The 23,744-nt window shown below is 35.9% G+C and overlaps 1 protein-coding gene across 1 annotated transcript in view; it reads left to right on the forward strand.

Annotated features, from left to right (window-relative positions):
- The window catches only part of LOC138700466 (pikachurin-like), a 1,281,074-nt gene that overhangs the window by 465,275 nt on the left and 792,055 nt on the right, over positions 1-23,744 (forward strand). Inside the window, exon 4 of the mRNA XM_069827077.1 lies at positions 15,194-15,586. Within this exon, the coding sequence (XP_069683178.1) occupies positions 15,194-15,586 (393 nt within the window). The remainder of the gene's footprint in view (positions 1-15,193; positions 15,587-23,744) is intronic.

Raw genomic sequence — 23,744 nt, forward strand, 5'->3', positions numbered from 1 at the left:
ACATGTCCAAACTAAGTTTAAAGTATTCCGTCCAAAATTCTACACATTGCTTCTCTTACCCATGAAATTTCGCCGTAAGATCGACAAAATTTTATACTATTTCGAAAGCTTTACATTGTTTGTCATTCTTCATAGGAAGAAGGAACCAAGATTGTACTCGTAAAAAATAAGGGATGAGCGATTACACACAAATATATAATTTTAATTTCCGCTCTTAGAAATATAGTCTCCGAAATGGGACTCTGTTAAAATTAAAAACATTTTTCACCATCTTTAGCCTATTCAACGTATTCTGCCATTAGTCCAAACTGTGAACCAGGCTTCGCCACCGGATGATGGATGTTGCGTAATGGATTATGGAGCCATCAATTAGGGAGGCTGATGGTTTTAATTCCGTCATTACGAGATGTATCGGGAAACTTTCTGTTGTATTAATGTAAAGAACTACGCTTCCGTTTATGCAATAAGTTAACTTCCAAATATGAGGACTGGGTTAATTCCGTTATTATAACTTATTCACTATCAAATAATTAAAGAAAATAATGCACACATATTGTTAAACTTTAAAAAAATTGTATCACGATTTTCAACAGGCAAAATGTTACATAAATACACATCTGCACATATATACGAGTACATAGGACAGACAGACAGACTCAGCTAATTTCGTGCAAAAATAAGGTACAAATTATCAATAAAATTGATGTTCTTAATATACATACAGTATTATGTTTCGGGAAGTTACATGTCAGTATTTTTACCTCAAATAAATTTATACAATAGTTACAAGCAAGCTATATAAGTTATATATAAACAAAGGAATTTAGCATTCTAGAAGGGTTGGTATAATTTTGTGATTGTACAAAGATATATATGCTCGACTATGCAGAAATGTAGTAATTATACACCTGGTAGTAGCCCTTTAATGCACCGCAATAAAGTACACCTATTCATTATAATTCAGTTGTTCAGCCAATGACAAATCACCATTGTACCATTATTAAACCGCAAGTATCGATTATTCTCGGATAAACAATCGAAAGACAATTAGCGAAAAGTCACGGAGACTGGAAATCCAATACTGTCGCAGAAGGTTATGTTCTGTTACTATAATAATTAGCGTTAATTGTAAATAATATTCAAATAAATTCAATTTGTCATCTCGTTTTTCAATTCTAAATCAATTTCCAGGTTATATCAAGGCTAATCTTCATGTTATTCTCTAGATTATATCAAGGTCAATCACATTCGTGCCTCGGAAAAAATCAATACTTTCGCGTCTGAGCACATCTCACAATTTAGAAGATCAGTTCCGCTCCTCACTTAGATAACCATAACATAAATACTTACGAATAATTTCAAGTTAGAAATATGGTCGAGCATAAAAAGTCGTATGAAACTTGCCTATAAAGGTAATTAAGAAGCTCGTTTGAAAATTATGAAACGAGCGCAAGCGAGTTTCATAAACAAACATACTCGCGTCTTAATTACTACCATTATAGGCTCGTTGCATAATGTACTATTTCGTGGTAGTTCTTAAATTCAAAATATTTAGGCACACTAATTCAAATTTTAAATTCCTCAGTCAGATTCATACCTATAACCCAAAGAAAGCTCTTTCGATATTTTGAAAGACTTTGGCATGTTTCATGAAATAACTGATCACAACTGACGCATCTTTCACCATGAAATTTCCTGAGTAAAATCGCAAAAAATTCATTAGGCTTATCATTCGGCTTTTCTTTAAGCATAGATCTTCTTTGTTTGGCTCCTGAAGGTGATGCTATTTCGTTGTCTGCCTCTTTCAACTCACTAGAGAAACTGGAAAATATGTTATTCTCCTTGACGCTGCTTTGGTCCCTTCTGGTCATTGTCGAATTTGTCAAGAAAAATACGAGATTTCTCTGCGGCAGTTTTCCTTTGTTTAAGACACAATCAATTGGCTCTTTCATATAATTTTTTATTGTATTTCTTTCCACACGTGACTCTGCGATTATCTGCCATCTGCAACATCCTCGACATGCACAATATATCAGAGATGCTATGAATACACACACAAATATTGTATGTGTCATGCAGTTGATATTTCTTTCATCAGTGTGTGTTGTTATGGCATATAAAAAATTTAAAAAGAAAAAAAAAATACCTCGTGGAATGAGAAAAACTCTATGAAAATAACCTCCCAAGATATGACTCTGTTATATAATCAGTGCATTGATAAGCATATATTTTTCACCAAAAAGTATACAATCTTAGTACTTACCATTGAAAATAATTTGTACCTCAAAACACAGCAAAAATCCCTTCTTTTAAGAAAGAAAATCGGATGGTGTACTCACAAATTCAGAGCTATAGATCTCACAACTCTTCAAGTAATTAAAAAAAATCCCCTTACGTCACTGAAAGAACGTAGTGAACAAAGTTTGCCGTTTATACTATACCAGTGTTCATCAGCACTCGCCGAAATGGGTAATGGTTAAGAAATGTATCTGAATATGCACCGTTGTGCATAAGGGAGGGGGAGGAAGCATACCTGCCCTCAGCTACGTATGCACGCTAGTGCAATGTCTTATCCGCGGGTAACGGACGCTAGCCCGATGACCGCTGTACTATAACATCAAAATTATATTTGTCGCTTGTATAATTTCGTGGTAAATTTAAAAAAGAAATATCACGAAACTAGCCCAGTAAGTACATACATACATACATACATACATACATACATACATACATACATACATACATACATACATACATACATACATACATACATACATACGTACGTACATACATACATACCGATACATATATACATAAAATTACATGTTAACACAAGACATTATTATTAGAAGCGTTACAAATATGATTTTATTTCATGTACATCTATTACTGCGTAATTTCGTGGTGATTTAGGACTTTGTGTTGGGTATTGATGTAACCTGTGTACAGTTCCATTATCGCTGTGAACACTGAAGTTGACTCAGAAAAGTTGTGACTATGACTACGACAAATTTGAAGGGATTAACCCTTTCATTCCAGTTATAGGGAAACTCTACTGTATACACTGTAAGTACCTCCGTCATATTTGAACTTTCACTTCTGCTTAGTTGGAAGGTCCGTGGGATTTGTCAACAGAGACTTTGGCCGGTTTACTGTTAATGATATTATAAACTAAAGTTAAGAAGAGGAGATGTACGACAGAAATTCCACGAGTTTCATGTTACCATAGTAACGCTTGTAATACAGAAATCCCAGGGAGCTCTAGTGTAAATTTCTCCTACACAAAGACGGCGATGCTCCAGTTGCATCCCGTTATTCTGTTTCTCCTGCGATCGTGTGATGTTTTCCTATTCGCCATATTCTCAAACGATAAAGGGGAAGGCTGTGTTTTGACCATACAAAAGTAGCACAGTCCTTATCTGTGTTGTTAACCTCTTCCCTTACTATATATTTTACCAGTTTTGTGAAAAAAAAGTCATATTTTTTTTATTTTCGTAAAGAGGTCATTTAATATTACAGAATCACTGTACATCACTAATTTTCTTACATACCTAAAAAATCACTATGAAATAGATTTACATTCATACCTGAATTATTATCCCGAGTTATCTCGTGCACCTTGATTCCAGCTCTGGTAGTTGTCCCACTTTGATTTTCTCCTGAACTATTTACCAACTTATGTTTTTTTGTGGATTAATTTATGAGGTACAATACCAGTGCTGTTATCAAGGCGTTAAATGTTGCTTGTCGTGTGACAGACTCGAAAGCAGGGTATTACCACAGTGGCACATTGCATTCCGGACAGTAGTATCTGCTCTCCTATAGGAGAGCGTTGTGGGAAGAATGGTGTAGCAGTCATTGAATATTTGTACCAGTACATCTGTTCTTCAGGTTTGTGAATAATGTTTTGCAGTATCACTATGCCCAAAAGTACACGTATTTCAGAGTCTGTAGTAGGCCGCCACGAATTATTTTCAGCATTCTGTGAACACTTATTATCATGCCGAATCGTCTCCTCGAACATGATGTTGATGAGGTCATTATTAAAGAATAATTTAAAAATTGAGAATTATCGTTTTCAGAAACAATGTTAAAATTTCAGGGAATGGGGACCCCGGAGGTGCAGAAGAAATGGTGCCAGATGTCTTCTATTCAAATCACTGTCGAAAAGACGCGACATCAACTGATCTGAATTTGTTTGTTGGTCTATAACTTCGTCTTCTGATACCGATGTTTCATTTCCTAATCTTCTACAGGAATATATGCCTGATCAAAAGTTTCGGAATCACTAACTTGATCCATCTTTACACAAAACAGCACAAAAAACACTAAACACAAACAAACCGCCAAAACTAACTAGCACCTACTCACTACTGTGTGTGAATGCTGTATGAGCATAGAATTCCACTCGCAAGGAAGAAGTACAAAAAACACCACCAGATATAGCAATATCACTAACTTCTGTAGCCATCTAGTGAGGAAAAGGTTAATGAAAGAATGGAAACGTATATATTCGGGATATAATCCTTAGCAGCGAAAATGGGACTCAAACGAGTTAACTCGGGTTAATAAATTTTGACACAAGTTAGCAACCCGAGTTAACTCGGGTTAATCAGGGAAGTGGTTAATTAGGGACAGTAGAAATAAGATATCTTTCAGAACTTTAAACGGTGAACAAAGACATACCAAATATTTAATTAGAATACTGGAACAAGCATTAAATAATTTTTGATCATTAAATATATTATTTAAAAATAGTAAGCAAGATAGATGAATTTATTCAGAAATATTATACATAAAAATGCACAACACTATCAGAATTTGCCCTTAAATACAATGCACGGATCTTTTGACGTACGTGCTTTACAAAAAAAGTCCTACGTTGTAGGTTTTGTCCCCCTCACCTATGACTAAACCCAAGCACTCTCCATAAAAAACACAGATTATCGTGAAAATGGTACAAACAAAACATATTGTATGTAGCCTATGTATTTATTCATACTGCAAATGGGTAAATACCAGATGGCAGTGGTAACTAATTACACCCAATAATGGCAATTAATAATAAATTAATAATACTAATAATAATGATACTACAATAATAATAATAATTAATAATAAAATAATAATAATATTAATAACAAGGGGCATCCTAAATTTAATGAAGCACGATCACTTAAAATAACATTTAAAGTAAATCTAATTTGTATCTTAACCCTAAGTTCGAACTAAAACCCACGAGTATGATATGTTCATATCTGCACAAGTACCTTTCAGCACTACACTCATTTCGCTGTCAACTCACTCACTGCACTGGAACTACGACACATTTCACTGATACTGAACTGATTTCACTAACACTTCAAAAACATTTCACTGTTCAAATACTTTGCACTACCACTATAAACTGTAAAGCTTCACTGACACAAACACACTTCACTGACACAACACACTTCTTCGCTAATACAACACTTCGAATAACAAGACATCAATTACATCCTTTAAGTAGTGTGTATAATATACTACCGTCTATTAGTAAAGCCCTTAAGCCTATTTTTAAATACATTTCTGGTTATTGGTAAAGCCTTTAGTAAGTCTGCAGGTAAAGCATTCCAGTCCCTGATAGTACGATTGAGAAAAGAAAACTTTCCAGTGTCCGTCCTCTGTCTTCTTTCCCTCAATTTATATGAGTGGTCGTTCCTTGAAGAGTAATTTGGCGGCTGCAACCTATTTTTTATTTCTCTCCAGGCAGGCTCATCTCTGTATGTTTTGAACAGTGCGCATAATCGAATTCGCGTTCTCCTGTCCGTGAGTATGTCCTATTTTAATGTTGAATTATTGCGACACCGCTAGAGAGCCCGTTTTTTAATTTTTCCATTGTCTTAGTAGTCAAAATAAGATTACATTGTAGAACATAGATTCAAACGTTGAAGTTGAGTAAGAAATAAGTTTTTAGATGTAAAGAAAATATGTAGGAATAGCAGAGGTATGAAAACTGTTGGCCTGGACTGTAGAATGTACTGTAAAATATAACCTAAGTCTCGGTGAAATGGAGAAATAGTATCTTAAAATTTATCAAGCAACACAGAAAGAAAAGGATCTCCTCTACGTGGTTGAAATGTGGATGTTCGACGTATTCTGTTCTTGAGAGCCCGTTTTTTAATTTTTCCATTGTCTTAGTAGTCAAAATAAGATTACATTGTAGAACATAGATTCAAACGTTGAAGTTGAGTAAGAAATAAGTTTTTAGATGTAAAGAAAATATGTAGGAATAGCAGAGGTATGAAAACTGTTTGCCTGGACTGTAGAATGTACTGTAAAATATAACCTAAGTCTCGGTGAAATGGAGAAATAGTATCTTAAAATTTATCAAGCAACACAGAAAGAAAAGGATCTCCTCTACGTGGTTGAAATGTGGATGTTCGACGTATTCTGTTCAAATGATCTGAAAGTAAAGAATTGAGTGAGATACATATTGCGCGGATCGATGCTCACTTCACAGTGACGTCATGTGGAAAGTTTTCTACAACAAGAATAACATGTCCGCAAAGGAAGCAGCAGAAAGGAGTGTTTTCTCTTATAAATATGAATAAATACCGTACTACTCGAAATATCAAGAGAACTCAAAATCTGTACATACTCTTTATACTCGTTTAGTTTGAAATTTAGTAAAATGGTTTGATGAAGTGTCGAAATGGATTTAATGGGTATATACATCTTAACGTGTAATTTACATGTAAAATACGTAATGTAGAATACTGTTTTATATACGGAGTAAAAAAACTAACATTTATTGATTTTGACAATCTAAACCTAACAGTAAGCCTCGGAATGAGAATGATTCTCCGGCATGACCACAGCAAAGGAATTAAAATGGATTTGAGGGAGGTGGGATATGATGGTAGAGACTGGTTTAATCTTGCTCAGGATAGGGACCAATGGCGGGCTTATGTGAGGGCGGAAATGAACCTCCGGGTTCCTTAAAAGCCACTAAGTAATTAAGTATTATTATACGGCCTCCAGATGTGGAGGGTACCTGTGAATATATTGAATAAGCAGTCGTGGACAGCCGATGAGGGGTGGTCCTTCAGCTTGGGGGTTGGGCGAAGGGTTAACAACCCATCACCGTAAAAAACAGCTTGTTACGAAACCTTCAAATAAGCCTCGGAATGGGACTGATTCTCTAGCACGACCACAGCAAAGGAATAAGGTTTTGCATATAGAGTGTTAGTTCTCAGGCCGGAGGGAATAATACCTTTGGGGAGGCCGAGACGTAGATGGAAAGATAATATTAAAATGGATTTGAGTTAAGTCCTGATAAGAAAAATGTCTCTTGCAGCAGAAAAAAAAAATTGTGACTTTATACTGTAGTTTTTACATAGATTACAACATTTTTTCATACTTACTTTCATTCATTCCAGTACTTACAAAAATAACAGTGTTTTGCTTACTTTCAGTTTGTTTGTTGCAAAAACCACATAACATCCTAATTAATTAATATTTTGGGGGACTTTATATATATATATATAATAAAACACAACTAATAATGAATAAATCTAACATTTAGTAACTAATATCACTTGTTAAATACATTTTGACAATAAAAATAGTTAAACTAAATAGTCTTTTTTATTGATTTCCCGAAAGTTTTGTTTTTGTCACTTCTAGCGTTTTAAAAATAAACGATTCTAGTGATAAAGTGATATAGTATAACAGTTTAAGCTAAAGTTAGTTAGTTAGTGGGTTTAAAAAGGGCGCGTCAGCTACTATGGCTATTTGCGCCCTTATCTAAAATCGTTTACTAAATACAAACACAATAGAATAACTAGAATACTTAAAAGAACTAAAAAGCGTTGTCACGGTTAAAACGAGGCAAACAAATGCAGTTTCAACAAGGTGATGCATAAAAATTTAAGATAAATATTATGATTTGAACATAATAACTCATTAAATGTAATAATTTTCCAAATTTTATGTGGTAAATGACTAATCATCAAAGAGTTGGGAAGCATGGTTGAATAGACTTTTTGTATGTCAGAACATTAATAAACTTATTTTTTCAGCCTTCGCTTCCACTGTCATTACTGTTGATCGTAGGTCATGTGTACAGTTCTGTGTAGAAACCTTTCACTTCATCCGGTATGAATTGCAAAATCTTCTTAAGGTCTTCATTTTTTTACATTAATTGGTAGCCTCGAGTTATATGGTAGGTTTGTTGGCTGTTCAAACGGTGAATTTTCATCACAAACTGGACAAAGAAAGACTAAAAATAAAAGTTCTATGAGGTTTTTTTACGTATTTTACATTTATTACGTTCATTACACATTATTTACGCGTATTTTATTGTAATGTAAATAAACTTTTTTACGCGTAAATTCCCAATCCTGGTTGCAAGCAAAACTTATACAATTATGGAGCTCCAAATTTTATTTCCGTATCTATACAGTACACTTATCTCTTTCGTGATTACTAGAGGTTATCTTACTTTTATAATGTATAATTGAATTTATTGTAACATTAACGGGCAGCTAGTTGGCAGAGCAAGTGTACTGTAAGATGCTTAGCCCTCTTCAAGAAAAAATATTTTCAGATAATGGATATCAAGGTGCTTACCACCCAACTTCTGGCCTTCAGTTACTTTTTGGACACCATACCAACTGTTTTATTTGTGATCTAAAATGAATTACATCTCTGGGACATTTCATCCCGTTCTTAGACATGGGACAACAACGTAGTTAGAGAGATAGTCGTAAATACTTTCAACATGTAGTTAGAGAGATAGTCGTAGATACTTTCAACATGTAGTTAGAGAGATAGTCGTAAATACTTTCAACATATAGTTAGAGAGATAGTCGTAAATACTTTCAACATGTAGTTAGAGAGATAGTCGTAAATACTTTCAGCATGTAGTTTGTTCTTCGATTATTCGTTATTGTTCTTTCGGAACTTTTGTGAATGGAAATCATCTTGAAACGTCCTCAGTGCTGGAGGACCGAGATTTTATTTCGGAATTGATTCCCCTAGGGAAGTTGGTTACCCATCAACGGAGTCCCCCTCTCTAGCCCTTGGTTTTCTGTCAAGAGTTTTTCATCCCCCAGTCATAAAGTCCCATCTCGAAGGGCTAGACATTCACTTCACCCCCTATCGTTCGCTAATCCTAACGTCAAACCCGTAGATAGTACGGTATTGCCTGGGTGACACCACAAGCATGTAAGAGCGGGATATTTGGGCAGCGCTCCATCTTGCGATTTTTGTTATGAAATTTCTCTATGAACACTTACTGATGTTGTTATCCCACATCAGACATTTCGTTTGAAATTTGCTTATTTATTCTTCCTTTTTGTTTTTGTTATGTTTGTGGATTCTTATTTCAGTTACCTTTCTTACTTACTTAGAAATGGCTTTTAAGGAACCCACAGGTTCATTGCTGTCCTCAGATAAGCCCGCCATCGGTCCCTATCCTGTGCAAGATTAATCCAGCCTCTATTATCATATTCCACCTCCTTCAAATTCATTTTAATATTATCCTCCCATCTGTGTTTCGGCCTCCCAAAGGTCTTTTTCCCTCCGGCCTCCCAACTAACACTCTATATGCATTTCTGGATTCACCCATACGTGCTACATGCCCTGCCCATCTCAAACGTCTGGATTTAATGTTCCTAATTGTGTCAGGTTAAGAATACAATGCGTGCAGTTATGCGTTGTGTAACTTTCTCCATTCTCCTGTAACTTCATCCCTCTTAGCCCCAAATATTTGCCTAAGAACCTTATTCTCAAATAGCCTTAATCTCTGTTCCCCTCTCAAAGTGAGAGTCCAAGTTTCACAACCATACAGAACAACCGGTAATATAACTGTTTTATAAACTCTAACTTTCAGATTTTTTGACAGCACTCTAGATACAAAAGCTTTTCAACCGAATAATAACGGGTATTTCCCATATTCTGCGTTTAATTTCCTCCCGAGTGTCATTTATAGCTACGATTTGTTTACGGTGATTATCGTCGATCGTCGGATTCACATCCCCGTCCATTATAAGCGCTGGCGATGATCGTCAGGAAGTGGTTTCTTTATCAGCGTACATCGATGTCAATTCTCATTTGTTTTGCTGCCATAACTCGATTCAATATTTCTACATGGCCTTTTAATTGCCACTGTGATGGAATTATGTTCCCCATAGATGCTTTTATCTCCATTACATGTGGCAATGATATGGATGCTTAACAAGGTCAGTGTGCATCGTTCTATTGAATGTGTGAAGACACGAAATCATTCAGTTTGTGATTGTCTGTTTTATTAAGCTCTCCTCTGTAGAACTGGTAAATTATACATATATGATTGTTTGTACAATTAAACCTGGCTATATAGTGTTTACTTTCACGTAATAGTTAGACTGGCAGAGGTTAAGGACTCTGCGTGAAAAATGTTTAACCTCAAGGCTAGAAGTCAGTCCTCAACTATGTACCACAATTTTTCGTGGACCATAGTTGTATTTCATTTTGAAATATTTGTTTTAATGAAATGTGAACAATTTGATTATTTACTTCTGCATATACGGTATCTCAGTATATTCTAAAACACCATTTAACATTATAGTCCAGTAAATAAAGAAACAGGCTGTTCCAGCATCAATGGTACTAGCACGAATAATGGTCCGGGAAAACGAAAACTTCAGGGTAGAAGGATCACAACCGTCCCTGTAAGTGACTATGAGAGCGATGAAATTGAATTGGATACAGATTATGTTTCCGGTGTACTCTCCATATTTACAGACAGTGAGTCAGATGTGGAAAGGAAGACGAAATCTGTTAAAATAATGCTAAAGGCACATAGTTATATGGTAGTTACTTATGAGGAGGAATTGTGGCCAGGGAAAGTTTTGGAAGTGAAGAACAATGGAGCTGTTGTTTCATGTATAGTAAGAAGCGGCAATTACTGAGGGGAGGCAATATGCGCTTTTTAGTAACATCTGGGTGGCCACAAAATCAGTTGAACATTTGAAAGAAAATTGAAACAATTTGTAAGTTTTTACACCTTTTAATTATATCCATTGTTTGGCGTTTAAAATAATAGCGCAAGTGATAATAAAAAAGTGTTTTTTTTTCTGGGAAGCAATGTTTTGTTAATTTCATAATGGGTTTTTTGATTCTCACCTTATAAAAAAAAATGAGAAACTTTAGGTGTCCCTGTATTATTGCCGGTGAGTGTAGTTGTTCATTATTGCAGGAAAATGACTTTCAGATTTCACTTGTTTATTGTGTGTTTATGCACTGTGTACTAATGAAAAGAATCCATGTACATTTCATTTGTTTTTAATATTTCTGTGCTAGATTATGTTTCTACCTTTAAATTAGAAACTCAATTTATGGATTACGAATAATTACAGATCCAGCTTTCAAGCATGAATATATGAGTGGACCATAGTTGGGCAACTCAGAATACAATTATGTACCAATGCTTATTATTTTTTCAACACTTGTAATTAAATAATTTCAAACACATATGTCAATATTTATTTAATATACACTTACAAGAGTCCGAAGCCAAAATTTTACTTAATCTGGATGAATAATATTGAATATACAAAGAAAAATGTGACAAATGTGGATATTTTAATTTTTCCACATCTCCGAAGGATAAATGTGCAATTTTTATATTTACATTTCTTACAACATTCTGGTCACGAGACATAATCATATACTTTGTTTTTTTCGGGATTTACTTTCAAAACAGTTACCATCTATGAAAAATAGGGATGACACCAGATTTCCCCTGAATTTTTCGATGTCTTTGCAGAATGAATGTCTTAATTTTAATAGCGTATTTGACAGTTTTTGTAGGTTTACTAATTTTCCCTATATCTTACAGATTATCTTATTTTTCTTATTTTGAGGTAAACTTCTATATCCGAGTCCACACCTGTGGAGTAACGGTCAGCGCGTCTGGCCGCGAAACCAAGTGGCCCGGGTTCGAATCCCGGTCGGGGCAAGTTACCTAGTTGAGGTTTTTTCCGGGGTTTTCCCTCAACCCAATACGAGCAAATGCTGGGTAACTTTCAATGCTGGACCCCGGACCCATTTCACTGGCATTATCACCTTCATTTCAGTCAGTCGCCAAATATGATATGATATATTTCGTCACAGCACTTCTTTACATGTAATGGTGTACCTCACATTTCTGTATCCGGTGCCACCATTAACATATTATTACAATAACACATTATTTGCAGTACACGTCTACACAAATACTCCCAATTACACTATGTACCTTTTTTATTACTTGGTCACTCTCCCCTTCAGTATTTCTCCTACATTTCATTTGCTATTCTCTTTTTGTTCATTAATCCTAATATATCTAAAATTATATACGCCTTTCAAACCCCCTTTTTCCTCTAAGTACTATTCACTAAAATTTCAATTTCACTTATTCTCTATAAATTATCATATTGAATTATTTGCCCTATTTGTTCTTTGACGTTTTCTCCTATCTTTCTCTTATATTCATTTACTGTTCCAACGTTCAAATGTTAGTACTAATTTTATGCTGTCACTTGTTCACTTCTTTTAACCCTTTTTCACTATTTTCACTCATTCCTATTTGCGCTCACTTTCACTTTCTCACTATTCCACTTACACCTAATCCTTTCACACTACTCTCACTTCCTATAAATACTTATATTTATCTCTACACATCAGCTTATACACTTTCTCTCTCCCCTATACTCCTCGATCATTTACAATTTCCCTTTACTAGCACTTTTTGATCACATCCCCACATTTTTTAATCATATCCAATACCTTTGCTATATCCTCAGCTGTCGCAGGTTCTGATCTTTCTTTACTGTTCGTCTCTGCCTTATTTCTATCTCTGTCTTTCTTTCTATTTCTTTCTTCTTCTTCTATTCCTCTTTTATTCCCCCCCCCCACGCTTTCACTTTCACATCCTAGATTTCCACTTACACTCGCACCCTTAATCTTTTCATTACTTTCTTCCCTATCACTTCCAGACTCTTGGTTTCTCTTTTTATCCCTGCTCGCCTTAGTCGCCAAATAACCTAGATGTTGATACAGCGTCGTAGAATAACCCAATTAAATGAAAAAATAAATAAAAATCTATATATATATATATATATATATATATATATATATATATATATATATATAATTTGAACTGGTAATGGAAATTGCAGGAAAACGGCTGGACGGATTTTAATAAATGACCCCTCATTTTGAAGCTTGGACCTCAAAATTTTTCGGAAAAATAGTAGTTTTCAGTGAAATGTCAATTTTTAAACATAATTTTCCTTTTTCCAAAATCCATCTGTCGTCAGTTTTGAGATCTAGCTAATAGCATTCACGGCCGACTTGATTATAACGTTCACTTTTTTGTATAGTACGTCCGCTCAAATGAGAGCCACTTGGAACGTGCGATTGGGCACACTTACCGCAGGGAGCAAGTAGGCACGCGACTCCGAGCAGGTTCCATGTAAACAACGCTGCGTTGCCATCTCTCCCTTCTGAAGACTGAAGTGAACCTTCCTGTGCGTCTTATAATACAGAACTAAAACACGAACACCTTCTATTCAGAGTCCGTTGTGTCACTATTTAAATCAATTACACAAGATTCCAAGCTAGCTTCTAAGGAGCGATAATCACTTTCTTTTGTCTTTACATATTCGATATACTTTACCTAATGTTTTTTAGTATTAATGTCATCCATCACATTTGCTATTAAAGCACATACTTCTTGAATAGATTTATTTCCCAATGTATTTTCTGACCGGAGATTTCTCTTCAGTTCCGAACAAACAATTCTATGGCATTGAGACAACAATGGTAAGGGGGGGGGCAGCCGTAGTACAACATGGCCATATTTTGATGATAGTTCGTCAATTACATACATCTTTTTCTATGACGGCTACGTTTTTTGTTGCGCGAGTTACTTCTATAGCGGCACTGGTATTTTTCAATGGTGTCCGGCACTTACCAGCATCGTCTTTAAAATACGTGTAAATACTAATAATAATTAGCACTGCTCTTGTACAATCTTACCGCGTCCTAATGGCGATTGTGTGGATTTACGTATACGACTATTGTTATTATCCGTTTTCCAAAAACGTCACATTATAAATACAATCATAATGTATGGAACACAAAAGCCACAGTATGCATTTACGGTCTTCTGCCTTGTTCTCAGCTAACTGTACCTTTACTTGCGTGCTCGTCTGAAACCGAATACTATATGAACTTGTTCACGGAGCACCGACTTAGATCTGTCAACAGCGCTGACGTACCAACAATCAGCCGCGTGCTTCAAGACTGAAACACCTGACGCCTCCCGCTCAAGGCAGGTGCAAGTGGCTCTCATTTGAGCGGACGTACTATAAAGGAGAAGCGAAGCGAGCATCAAGTCGGCCGTGTTGCATTTCAGAATAAAACAAACCACATACTACAGTAAACAATATTACACGAAGGCCATGATCTGCAAGAATGCTGACATATTTAGAGCTCAAATTGAATTGGTTATTAAAAACTTAACTTACTAAAAATAATTTACAGGTTCGATTCTGTGGTGTGTAATTTTCTGGGTACAGCTGTGTATTGGATATTAAAAACTACAAAACTTGAGGTGGTTTGATGACATTATTACTATTAGAAGTGAAATACTGTATTGTTGTAGTTAATGCCATGATGTGACTATTTTTCATTAATTATATATATTAATGCTATATTGATATGAAAGTGAAACGTTTTGTGGTTATATAAGTAGATGTAGAGAATAACTTAAATTAGATTCTGATTTCTACATTTTACTGAGTGGCGGCTATATAGTATATGTTACTGAAAGCTATGAAACTTACGTAAGATAATAATATTATTAAAAATCAAATATTTTTATAATTATTAATCAAGTGGGGTTGGTCTTTTTTATATATTTAATGGCGATGTGGTGTAGATATTTATATGCGTGGTTCTCTTCAGTATTGGCTCGAGAGAGAGTATCTTTCATTATTATGGAAGCAAATAACTTTCAGAATGTGTGGTAGTCTTCATTGAAAATAAATCTGAAAAATGTTTATTTGAACGTCTAATTAACTTAGTTTGCAGCATTTGCTGCACAAGCCACTAGTAAAATCTATTTCCGACATAAAAGCTGCAGACTCCTTTACAGCATGTTTCTCTCTTCTGTTCACAGAAATGAACACTACAATGGAAACTCTGGTTGAGGAGGAAGAGGACATTCTGTATCAGAAAGACGCGTCCATTTCTGCCGAGCTGGACACGAGTGGCGGTGACAGCGACAAAGACTTGAAGGGGAACAGTGTTCTGCCCTCTCCCACCGTGGAGGAGGTGGAGAAGAAGGTGCAGTTCGTGACGACCCAGAGTCCGAACTTGGAGCAGAAGGTGCCGGGCAGCACGGGAGGCGACGGCCACACCACGGAGAGCCTTCGAGCCACCGACGTCATGCCCTGCCTGTTGGACTGCGGCGTCGGTGGAACCTGCACCGTGGAACCCGCGGACTCTGGGCGCCCCGGCCAGCAGCGCTGTCAGTGTCCGCTGGGGCGCGGCGGAACCCACTGCGAAACAGGTCAGTCAACCATTGCCTACGACTGGCTTTGTATTGTCTACTTTCATGGCTAAGGGGGAGACGGGTGAAATTTTGGTAATTTTCACTTTAAAAATTGCCTTTCGTTGATTTTGTGAAAAATGAATGGCATTACAGTTTTTTGTTGCATACATCATGAGATATTCGCTCTGAAAATCCGTAGGATTATCTCACTTATATTTAAGTATTTATTTATACGAGGGCTATTCATAAAGTAACTTTCATTTTCATATAGTGTGCGTAACAACAGAGACAGTGGCGCCGCTCTTTCGGTGGAATGTACCTTGAAGCAGTACGCGTCGAGCAGCGGTAGAGTCAAGGTCGTGTCTTTGTTCCTCTCTGAGACACTGCTGTCAAAATGTGTGCTGCAATCGCAAGTCCCGCCAGGTTGAGGCACGTACTGTAATAAGATTTATTGTGGCCAAAAATTGTACAGCTAATGAAATCCATCGCCAACTTTGTGAAGTTTATGGGCCAGAAGTAATGAGTGAAGGTGGTGTAAGACAATGGTGCCAAAAACGGGCGAACCAATGTCCATGATGAAGAGAGAAGTGGTCGACCGAGTATTGTGAATGCAGATCTGATTCGTTTCGTTCACGAAAGATTTAGAGCAAACTGCAGGTTCACCATGTTGGAGCTTAGTAAGGATTTTCCACAGATTAGTCGTACTCTTCTGTACAAAGTAATTACCGAAGATTGGGCTACCGGAAACTTTCTGCCAGATGGGTGCCTAAACTCCTTTCTGAGGAACAAAAGGCTCAGCGGATGGAAGCAGCACTGTCCTTTCTTGAGCGTTACGAAAGAGAAGGTGATGCTTTTCTCGAACAGATTGTGACAGGAGATGAGACTTGGGTGTGGTATGTGAATGCAGAAACAAAGCTTCTATCAGTGCAGTGGGACCATACTCACTCCCCGAAAAAAACCCACAAAATGTCGTCAAATATTTACCACGAGGAAACTCATGACAATAGTCTTCTGGGACAGAAAAGGAATTTTGCTAGTGGAGTTCTTGGAGAGGAATGCCACAATTAACGCTGAGCGTTACTGTAATACACTAACAAACTTGAAAAGGGCCATTCAAAACAAACGCCCTGGCATGTTGAGCTCTGGGGTGATTTTCATGCATGACAACGCCCGGCCGCATACAGCGCGTCGTACTGCGACCAAAACGTCAAGAGTTAAACTGGGAAGTATTGGATCACCCTCCCTATAGCTCAGATTTGGCGCCTAGCGATTACCATCTCTTCATGCATATGAAGACGTGGCTTGGCTCGAAGCGCTTTGACGATGACGAAGAGTTGAAAACCAGCGTCGTAGGTTGGCTTCAGTCGCAGGCGGCCGAATTCTACGATTGCGGAATTTCAAAGCTCGTCAAACGCTACGACAAGTGTCTCAATGTGACTGGAAACTTTTTGGAAAAATAAACTAGAGTGTATACTTTCAAACGCATTGTAACCCAATTTTGTAACGTTATTCACAGGTTTGTAAAAAAATAAACGGAAGTTTGTTTATGAATAGCCCTCGTAAAGGCCTCCCCAAACAGATGCGATACGGAATGCGTTACGATTTCGCGATAACGCAATATCGCACTATCGCGAAGAGGTGCCCAAACTGGCGCGTCCGCGATATACGATATTCTAACGTCCCCAGCCAATCAGATTATCGTAATGGGTGACCACATATGCGGATTTTAGTTTTCCAGCCACAGCGCAAAGACCAGTTACCTTCAACAGGTGTATATCACTTGTGCTCACAGATTGCGATTTCGGATTACTTGTAAACGAACGTGGAATTTTTTATAGAGTTCGTAAAGGGAAATCCGTGGCATGAAAAAGAAGAAATGGAAGGAGATAGCTCCAAAGTTAGATGTAAACAATAAGTGCAATTATTTATTTATAATTTGATGTCGTACTGGCTTGTAGACTGGCGCGGGGTTCAAGCTGGAAAATAAATAACTGTCGGAAAAATGAAAAAAAAAAAAAAAAAATATTTGTGCAAATTGCGAAATGCTTGTACAATATTATAAATAATTGTGCAGAAATATAAAATTAATAAAGTATGTGGAAACAAACAGTTATGTAATTTGTTTGTCGGAGTTTTATTACTCGTACTTTCAATATCTTACCACACTCTAGATATACTTATGTAAGTAAATCATTAGACGTAGGTATGTTTAGAATAAATTACTACTGAATTTACTTCACATTAAAATTCGTTATTTTATGGGTACTCTAAACATTGAAGTTCTTTACTAGCAGGCTCTTCAAGGTTAGCAGAGTGCTAAGGTTAGTTGTTGAACTAAGGTATAAAATTAATCTTTTTCTTCCCTTGTGGCATTTAACTCGTGAATCTACAACCTCCTGCAACAAAAAGAGCAAATTAAAAAAAAATAAAGTTTATAATCGGGTACGCGTACTTATTATTTATTTCACGTTCTTGGCAAAGAAAAGCTAAATCATCACTTTATACCTTTTTATATTGTTTATCTTAACCATACATGACTACCATGGATTTACCTGTACCTGCTTTGCATGCGACGATTCTCATCCAAGAAAGAGAAGTTCCTCTTCCTTTGAATATGAATCCATAAATGACACACTTCAACCCAGCATCAAAATAAACGCGTGGCGTTCTCGCGATCTACATCCCCGGGAGAATAGAACGCAAAATCGTCGCGTTCTACTTGCTGCGATAATAACGCATATTGCGATAATCGCGTGTGTGTGAACACAAACATTGAACGCAATGAAAATATTTATCGCAAAATCGTAACGCTATCGTAACGCATTTCGTATCGCGTCTGTTTGGGGGAGCCTTAACAGAATGAATGGAAATATTGTTTTCCGTATTATGAAACGCGTAAAGTAGCAATAGAAATGTATGTTATGTGTCTGTATTCCCAGAAAAATTTTTAAATGTGACATTCCAATTTATTCATAGCATTTCTGTGTATAGCTACAACAATTAAATGTAGCTATTGGCCTGCAATACAGCATTCAACCGATATAAACATACAAGAGAAATATTAATACCATCACAAAACCGCGAAAACAATATCGTAATAGTATTTTAAATGTTACAACTGCTGTGAACTCATGACCAGAACATTGGAATCACAGTTGGGTGTCAAATTGCCATTTATTACTATTTGTATAGCTTTGGCGAAAAATAATATGATCCACCTCAATTGGTTGCTATGATTGGTAAATGTATCACTTTGAGATTTTGAATTCGCTACATAGTACACCGGCCATGTGACATTGGTCGGTTTAAAGAAACAAAATAAATTAGTGGTCAATTCTGGATCACAAAACCGTGTGCATTCAATCTGTTTAGGCAATCAATCGATTTGGTTCATTTTATCGTTTGGACTGAACGACGTCATTACGTAAAATCACACTGTAACTTTTTATTCAGCATGGAACAGAGTTGTTCGGTGGTTGAAGATACTTTCAAATATTGACATCTGCATCAATCTTGCAAGTTTATGCAGTTCTACTGACAGAGATTGAATCTGAAGTGAAGTCGTAAGATTAACAAGATGAATTAATATGAATAATATGAAAAGCCAGAAATCCCATAAGGGCAACGGCTTCCTACAGCGGTGTAGAGTGAGCTGAAGGTCTACTACACTTGGGGAGCCAGTCCAAGAGAGCCTACACTATACACATACAAAATAAACATAAATAAACTATACAAACTAAACACACACAAAGAGCTATACAAACTGAACACAAATTATACAGTCTAAACATACACACAACTATCCAAACTACACACAAAAATTATACAAACTGAACACATAAATTATACAGTCTATCTAAACACACACAAACACACTCTCTCTATCTCTATCTCTGTATCTCTATCTCTATCTCTGTATCTCTATCTCTATATATCTTTCTCTATGTCTATCTCTATATCTCTACCTCTATCTCTCTATATCTTTATCTCTATCTCTATATCTCTTTCTTTATGTCTATCTCTATATCTCTATCTCTATCTCTATATCTCTATCTCTTTCTCTATGTCTATCTCTATATCGCTATCTCTATCTCTCCATATCTCTCTAACTCTGTCTCTCCCTCCCTCCCCCCCTCTCTCTCCAAACTAAACAAACAAAAAACTATACAAATTGAACACAAAAATTATAATCTCAACACACAAAAACTATACAAACTGAACACACAAATTATACAGTCTCAACACACAAAAACTATACAAACTGAACACACAAATTATACAATCCAAACACATAAACAAACTATCCAGATTAACACAAAAAATTGGTTGAGGTTTTTTCCGGGGTTTTCCCTCAACCCAATACGAGCAAATGTTGGGTAACTTTCGGTGCTGGACCCCGGACTCATTTCACCGGCATAATCACCTTCACTTCATTCAGACGCTAAATAACCTAGATGTTGATAAAGCGTCGTAAAATAACCCAATAAAATAAAAAAAAATAAAAAAACACAAAAAACTATAAACACATAAATTGTGTCAAACACACATACTATTCAAATTAAACACACAAACTATCCAAAAACACACAAACAATTAATATATGGAGAAGTAAATATCTGAAGAAAACACGTAGAAAATCATTATGACATCAATTCTCACCCACGTATCATAAACCTGCGCGAACACTTGAAGATTAAACGAACGATTGAAATAACTGGATTTAATAATCTCAACAAAATAAAAACAAAAACAGGAATTAAGATTTTAGAAAAATTTACATCCAAAAATAATAGGGTAGTCCTATCTAATGTTAATTGAAATGTAAGAATTAATTTTATTCTTACGATATTCGAGGGTAATGTAACACTTGAACGATGTAAAATAATTAAATATTCCAGGAAATAAAGCCCGACATTCTACGTTCGAGTTTGCTACAGGGTAACCTAATACGCGTAAGAGTGTAATGTTTGATTATTAGGGATAGGACTTTGGACACCAAACCTATGAATTTAACCACGTCCCTTGTTATACAAGTCGTGTAGTTTACATCAACTCAGGGTAGTACAGTAACTTCTACTGGGCTATCTATGCTAATAATAAATCTGTAGCCGAAATTTTTCTGGTAATTTTCGATTTTCCAAAATTAATTGGTCCTAACATATACAATTAACCACCCTGAAATCGAAAATCGCTTTTTTGAAATTTTTGTTTGTATGTCTGTCTGTCTGTCTGTCTGTATGTTTGTTACCTTTTCACGCGATAATGGCTGAACGGATTTCGATGAAAATTGGAATATAAATTAAGTTCGTTGTAACTTAGATTTTAGGCTATATGGCATTCGAAATACATTATTTAAAAGGGGGGTTATAAGGTGGCTTAAATTAAATAAATCGAAATATCTCGCTTATTATTGATTTTTGTGAAAAATGTTACATAACAAAAGTTTCTTTAAAAATAATTTCAGATAATTTTTATTCCTTTTTGATAGGACTGATATTTAATGAGATAAATCAGTTTCAAAATTACAATAACTGTCATCTAAGGCCGTGTAATGAATTAAAAAACAAATGACTTCGTCTATAAGAGGCCTTGGACAGCAACAATCGAAAGCTATGAAAGATAGCCTACAGATAATGTTTCTGTGTTTGTATGAAGTAATATCAGAAGCTAAATTAACCGATTTGTATGATTAATTATTAATTCACCATTGGAAAGTGTAGTTTCTCTAGATGGACATAATGCTATAATGTTATCACAGTAACTTCTGAGTGAATCGAGGACAGGTAAGATTAAAATAGCTTCTTATGCACAGAAAACTTGATAGGCTATTCTGTACATTCGTTTCCTGTATTTCCTAAAATAATTTTTATGACCAAATGAGTGGTCTCCGGATCAAAAGGATCGCATTTTAATTATGCAAATACAATTTAAATTAAGTAACGTATTAAACGATTTATCCTTCTATCAAACACGAATGTTCCCAGGATCAAATATCCTATTTTAATTATGTAATTACTTTATATTTATTTCTAACGGGTGCAGCGGAGCGCACGGGTACGGCTAGTGTTTGAATAAAAATATTAGTCTATATATTTAAGTAACAAAAAAAAAAAAAAAACAAATAGTGAGAGATAGTGGTCTTGAGTATACAACAAGGAAGAAGTCTCGAATTAGTGCGAAAGATCTCTCAAGTAATGTAAGTTCCTGACTGTTATTTTTGAAGTATTTCATCCATTGTTTTTAATTTACGTCATACGAGTACATCAGTACGTCGGTAAAATGAACTACTAACATCATGCTATTGTCAGTGTTCCTTTAAACTTGAGGCCTCCTCTAGGCAATGTTTTGGTGTTCCGATTTCGTTCCCTGTTTATTAATTACATCCCAAGCACAAGTTTGAGAGGGTCCACATCTGTGGAATAACGGTTAGCGCGTCTAGCCGCGAAACCAGGTTCGTTTCCCCGGTTGGGGCAAGTTACCTGGTTGAGGTTTTTTCCGGGGTTTTCCCTCGACCCAATATGAGCAAATTCTGGGTAACTTTCGGTGCTGGACTCCGAACTCATTTCACCGGCATTATCACCTTCATCTCGCTTAATAACCTAAGATGTTGATAAAGCGTCGTAAAAGAACCTACTAAAATAAAAAAAAAAAACTTTTGAGAGGGAGAGATCCTTATTCGTCGCCTATACACACATACACCTGTATAAATTTTGAAAATGTTTATACTCACCCTTTATGATATATAAACTGGATGATGGAAATGTATCCGTTCTTGTATGTGATATGACATGCGACGCACGTATTTTGAATACCGCGTGTAATGAGGATGCCATAATCCGGTAAAATACTCACATAACACCACATCTTGTACGCAGCTCATATCAGCCAACACGTATGCCGTTGTAACTTCATTTTCAGAATTAATCTTGTTAAAATCAGGTCCATCGAGTTAAACGGATTGATGGTTCGGTCGGATATTACATCACTGGCGTACAAATTAGATTGGCAACACTGACAATGGATGCATTGTATCGGGATAAGTGGATGCATCTATCCGTTGGCTATGAAGGATTATTGTGTTGATTTAAACACGTCTCTGCCGCAAAAATGTGTTATTTTCAATGGCAGAAATGAAAGAACTTAATCATTGTAGCGTTTTCTGTGTTCTATATAGGGCTAGCGGTATTCAGAAATCAGGGAAAGTTGTATTGTTTTCACAGAAACTTCTGTTTCACTTTTGTTGTCTTTTGTTAAGGAAGAATGAAACAAATGAGGAGATCCGTTCCAAACCGTACTAAGTCCACTGATATAATTTTTTCAGGAGAGAAGGGAAACTGTTTATGTGCCAACTAAGAGAGGTAAATTAAAATACCAAAATTATTAATTACTCCAATAACTTAATTTATCTGTAGTAATCTCAGACCTCGAGCGACATTTATTAGGACTATTTCGTGAATAAAATAAAAATGTAAATAATATCTCCCCAAAATTCGATCACAAAATGTTAATAATTGTATATTAACGAATACTTAACCTATTCAGACATTGTGAAGTTGAAATACTCGTAGATGAATATCGATTATTGCAATAAAGAAATTCGATGTTATTATTCAGTAATGCAAATTGCGAAAAGCGAAATACAGGTTTAACAATGTTAATTATATGTACTGCACTTTTCTCTTATTATTATAACAAATACATTTTCATTATCTGCTGAAATCATAATTTAATTTAACAGTAACAGTGGGGACAGCTATATGTACCAATGGTTATGTATTCACAGTGAGACATGTTGCTACACAGTGAAGCCATCTCTGTATAGATAGGCCTAATTAAAACACGAATTTTATTACGCCATACGAAAGGCAGTGTGATCAAAGACATTATTACTATGCAAGGTCTTTGAGTTTGATATGCGATGATGTTACATAAATTTGAACGTCTATTAATTGTTTAATTTCAATACAAATGTTATAGGCTACAATTTTATAGGTTACGTTTGGCCTACCTGTGGAAGCAGGACCAATGTCAGCTGTGCCTTGTTTCGGCCGTTACTTACAATGGGTGCTACACGAAAGCATTTTTTATAGCTCGACAAACGCATTCTCGCTGTAGTGTGTAACGGAACTAAAGCTGTATCTACACAGTTCAATATTCCAATCGCGTATGCGTGCAA

Source organism: Periplaneta americana, chromosome 5 (assembly GCF_040183065.1).
Source record: "Periplaneta americana isolate PAMFEO1 chromosome 5, P.americana_PAMFEO1_priV1, whole genome shotgun sequence".
In the NCBI taxonomy this organism is placed as follows: Eukaryota; Metazoa; Arthropoda; class Insecta; order Blattodea; family Blattidae; genus Periplaneta; species Periplaneta americana.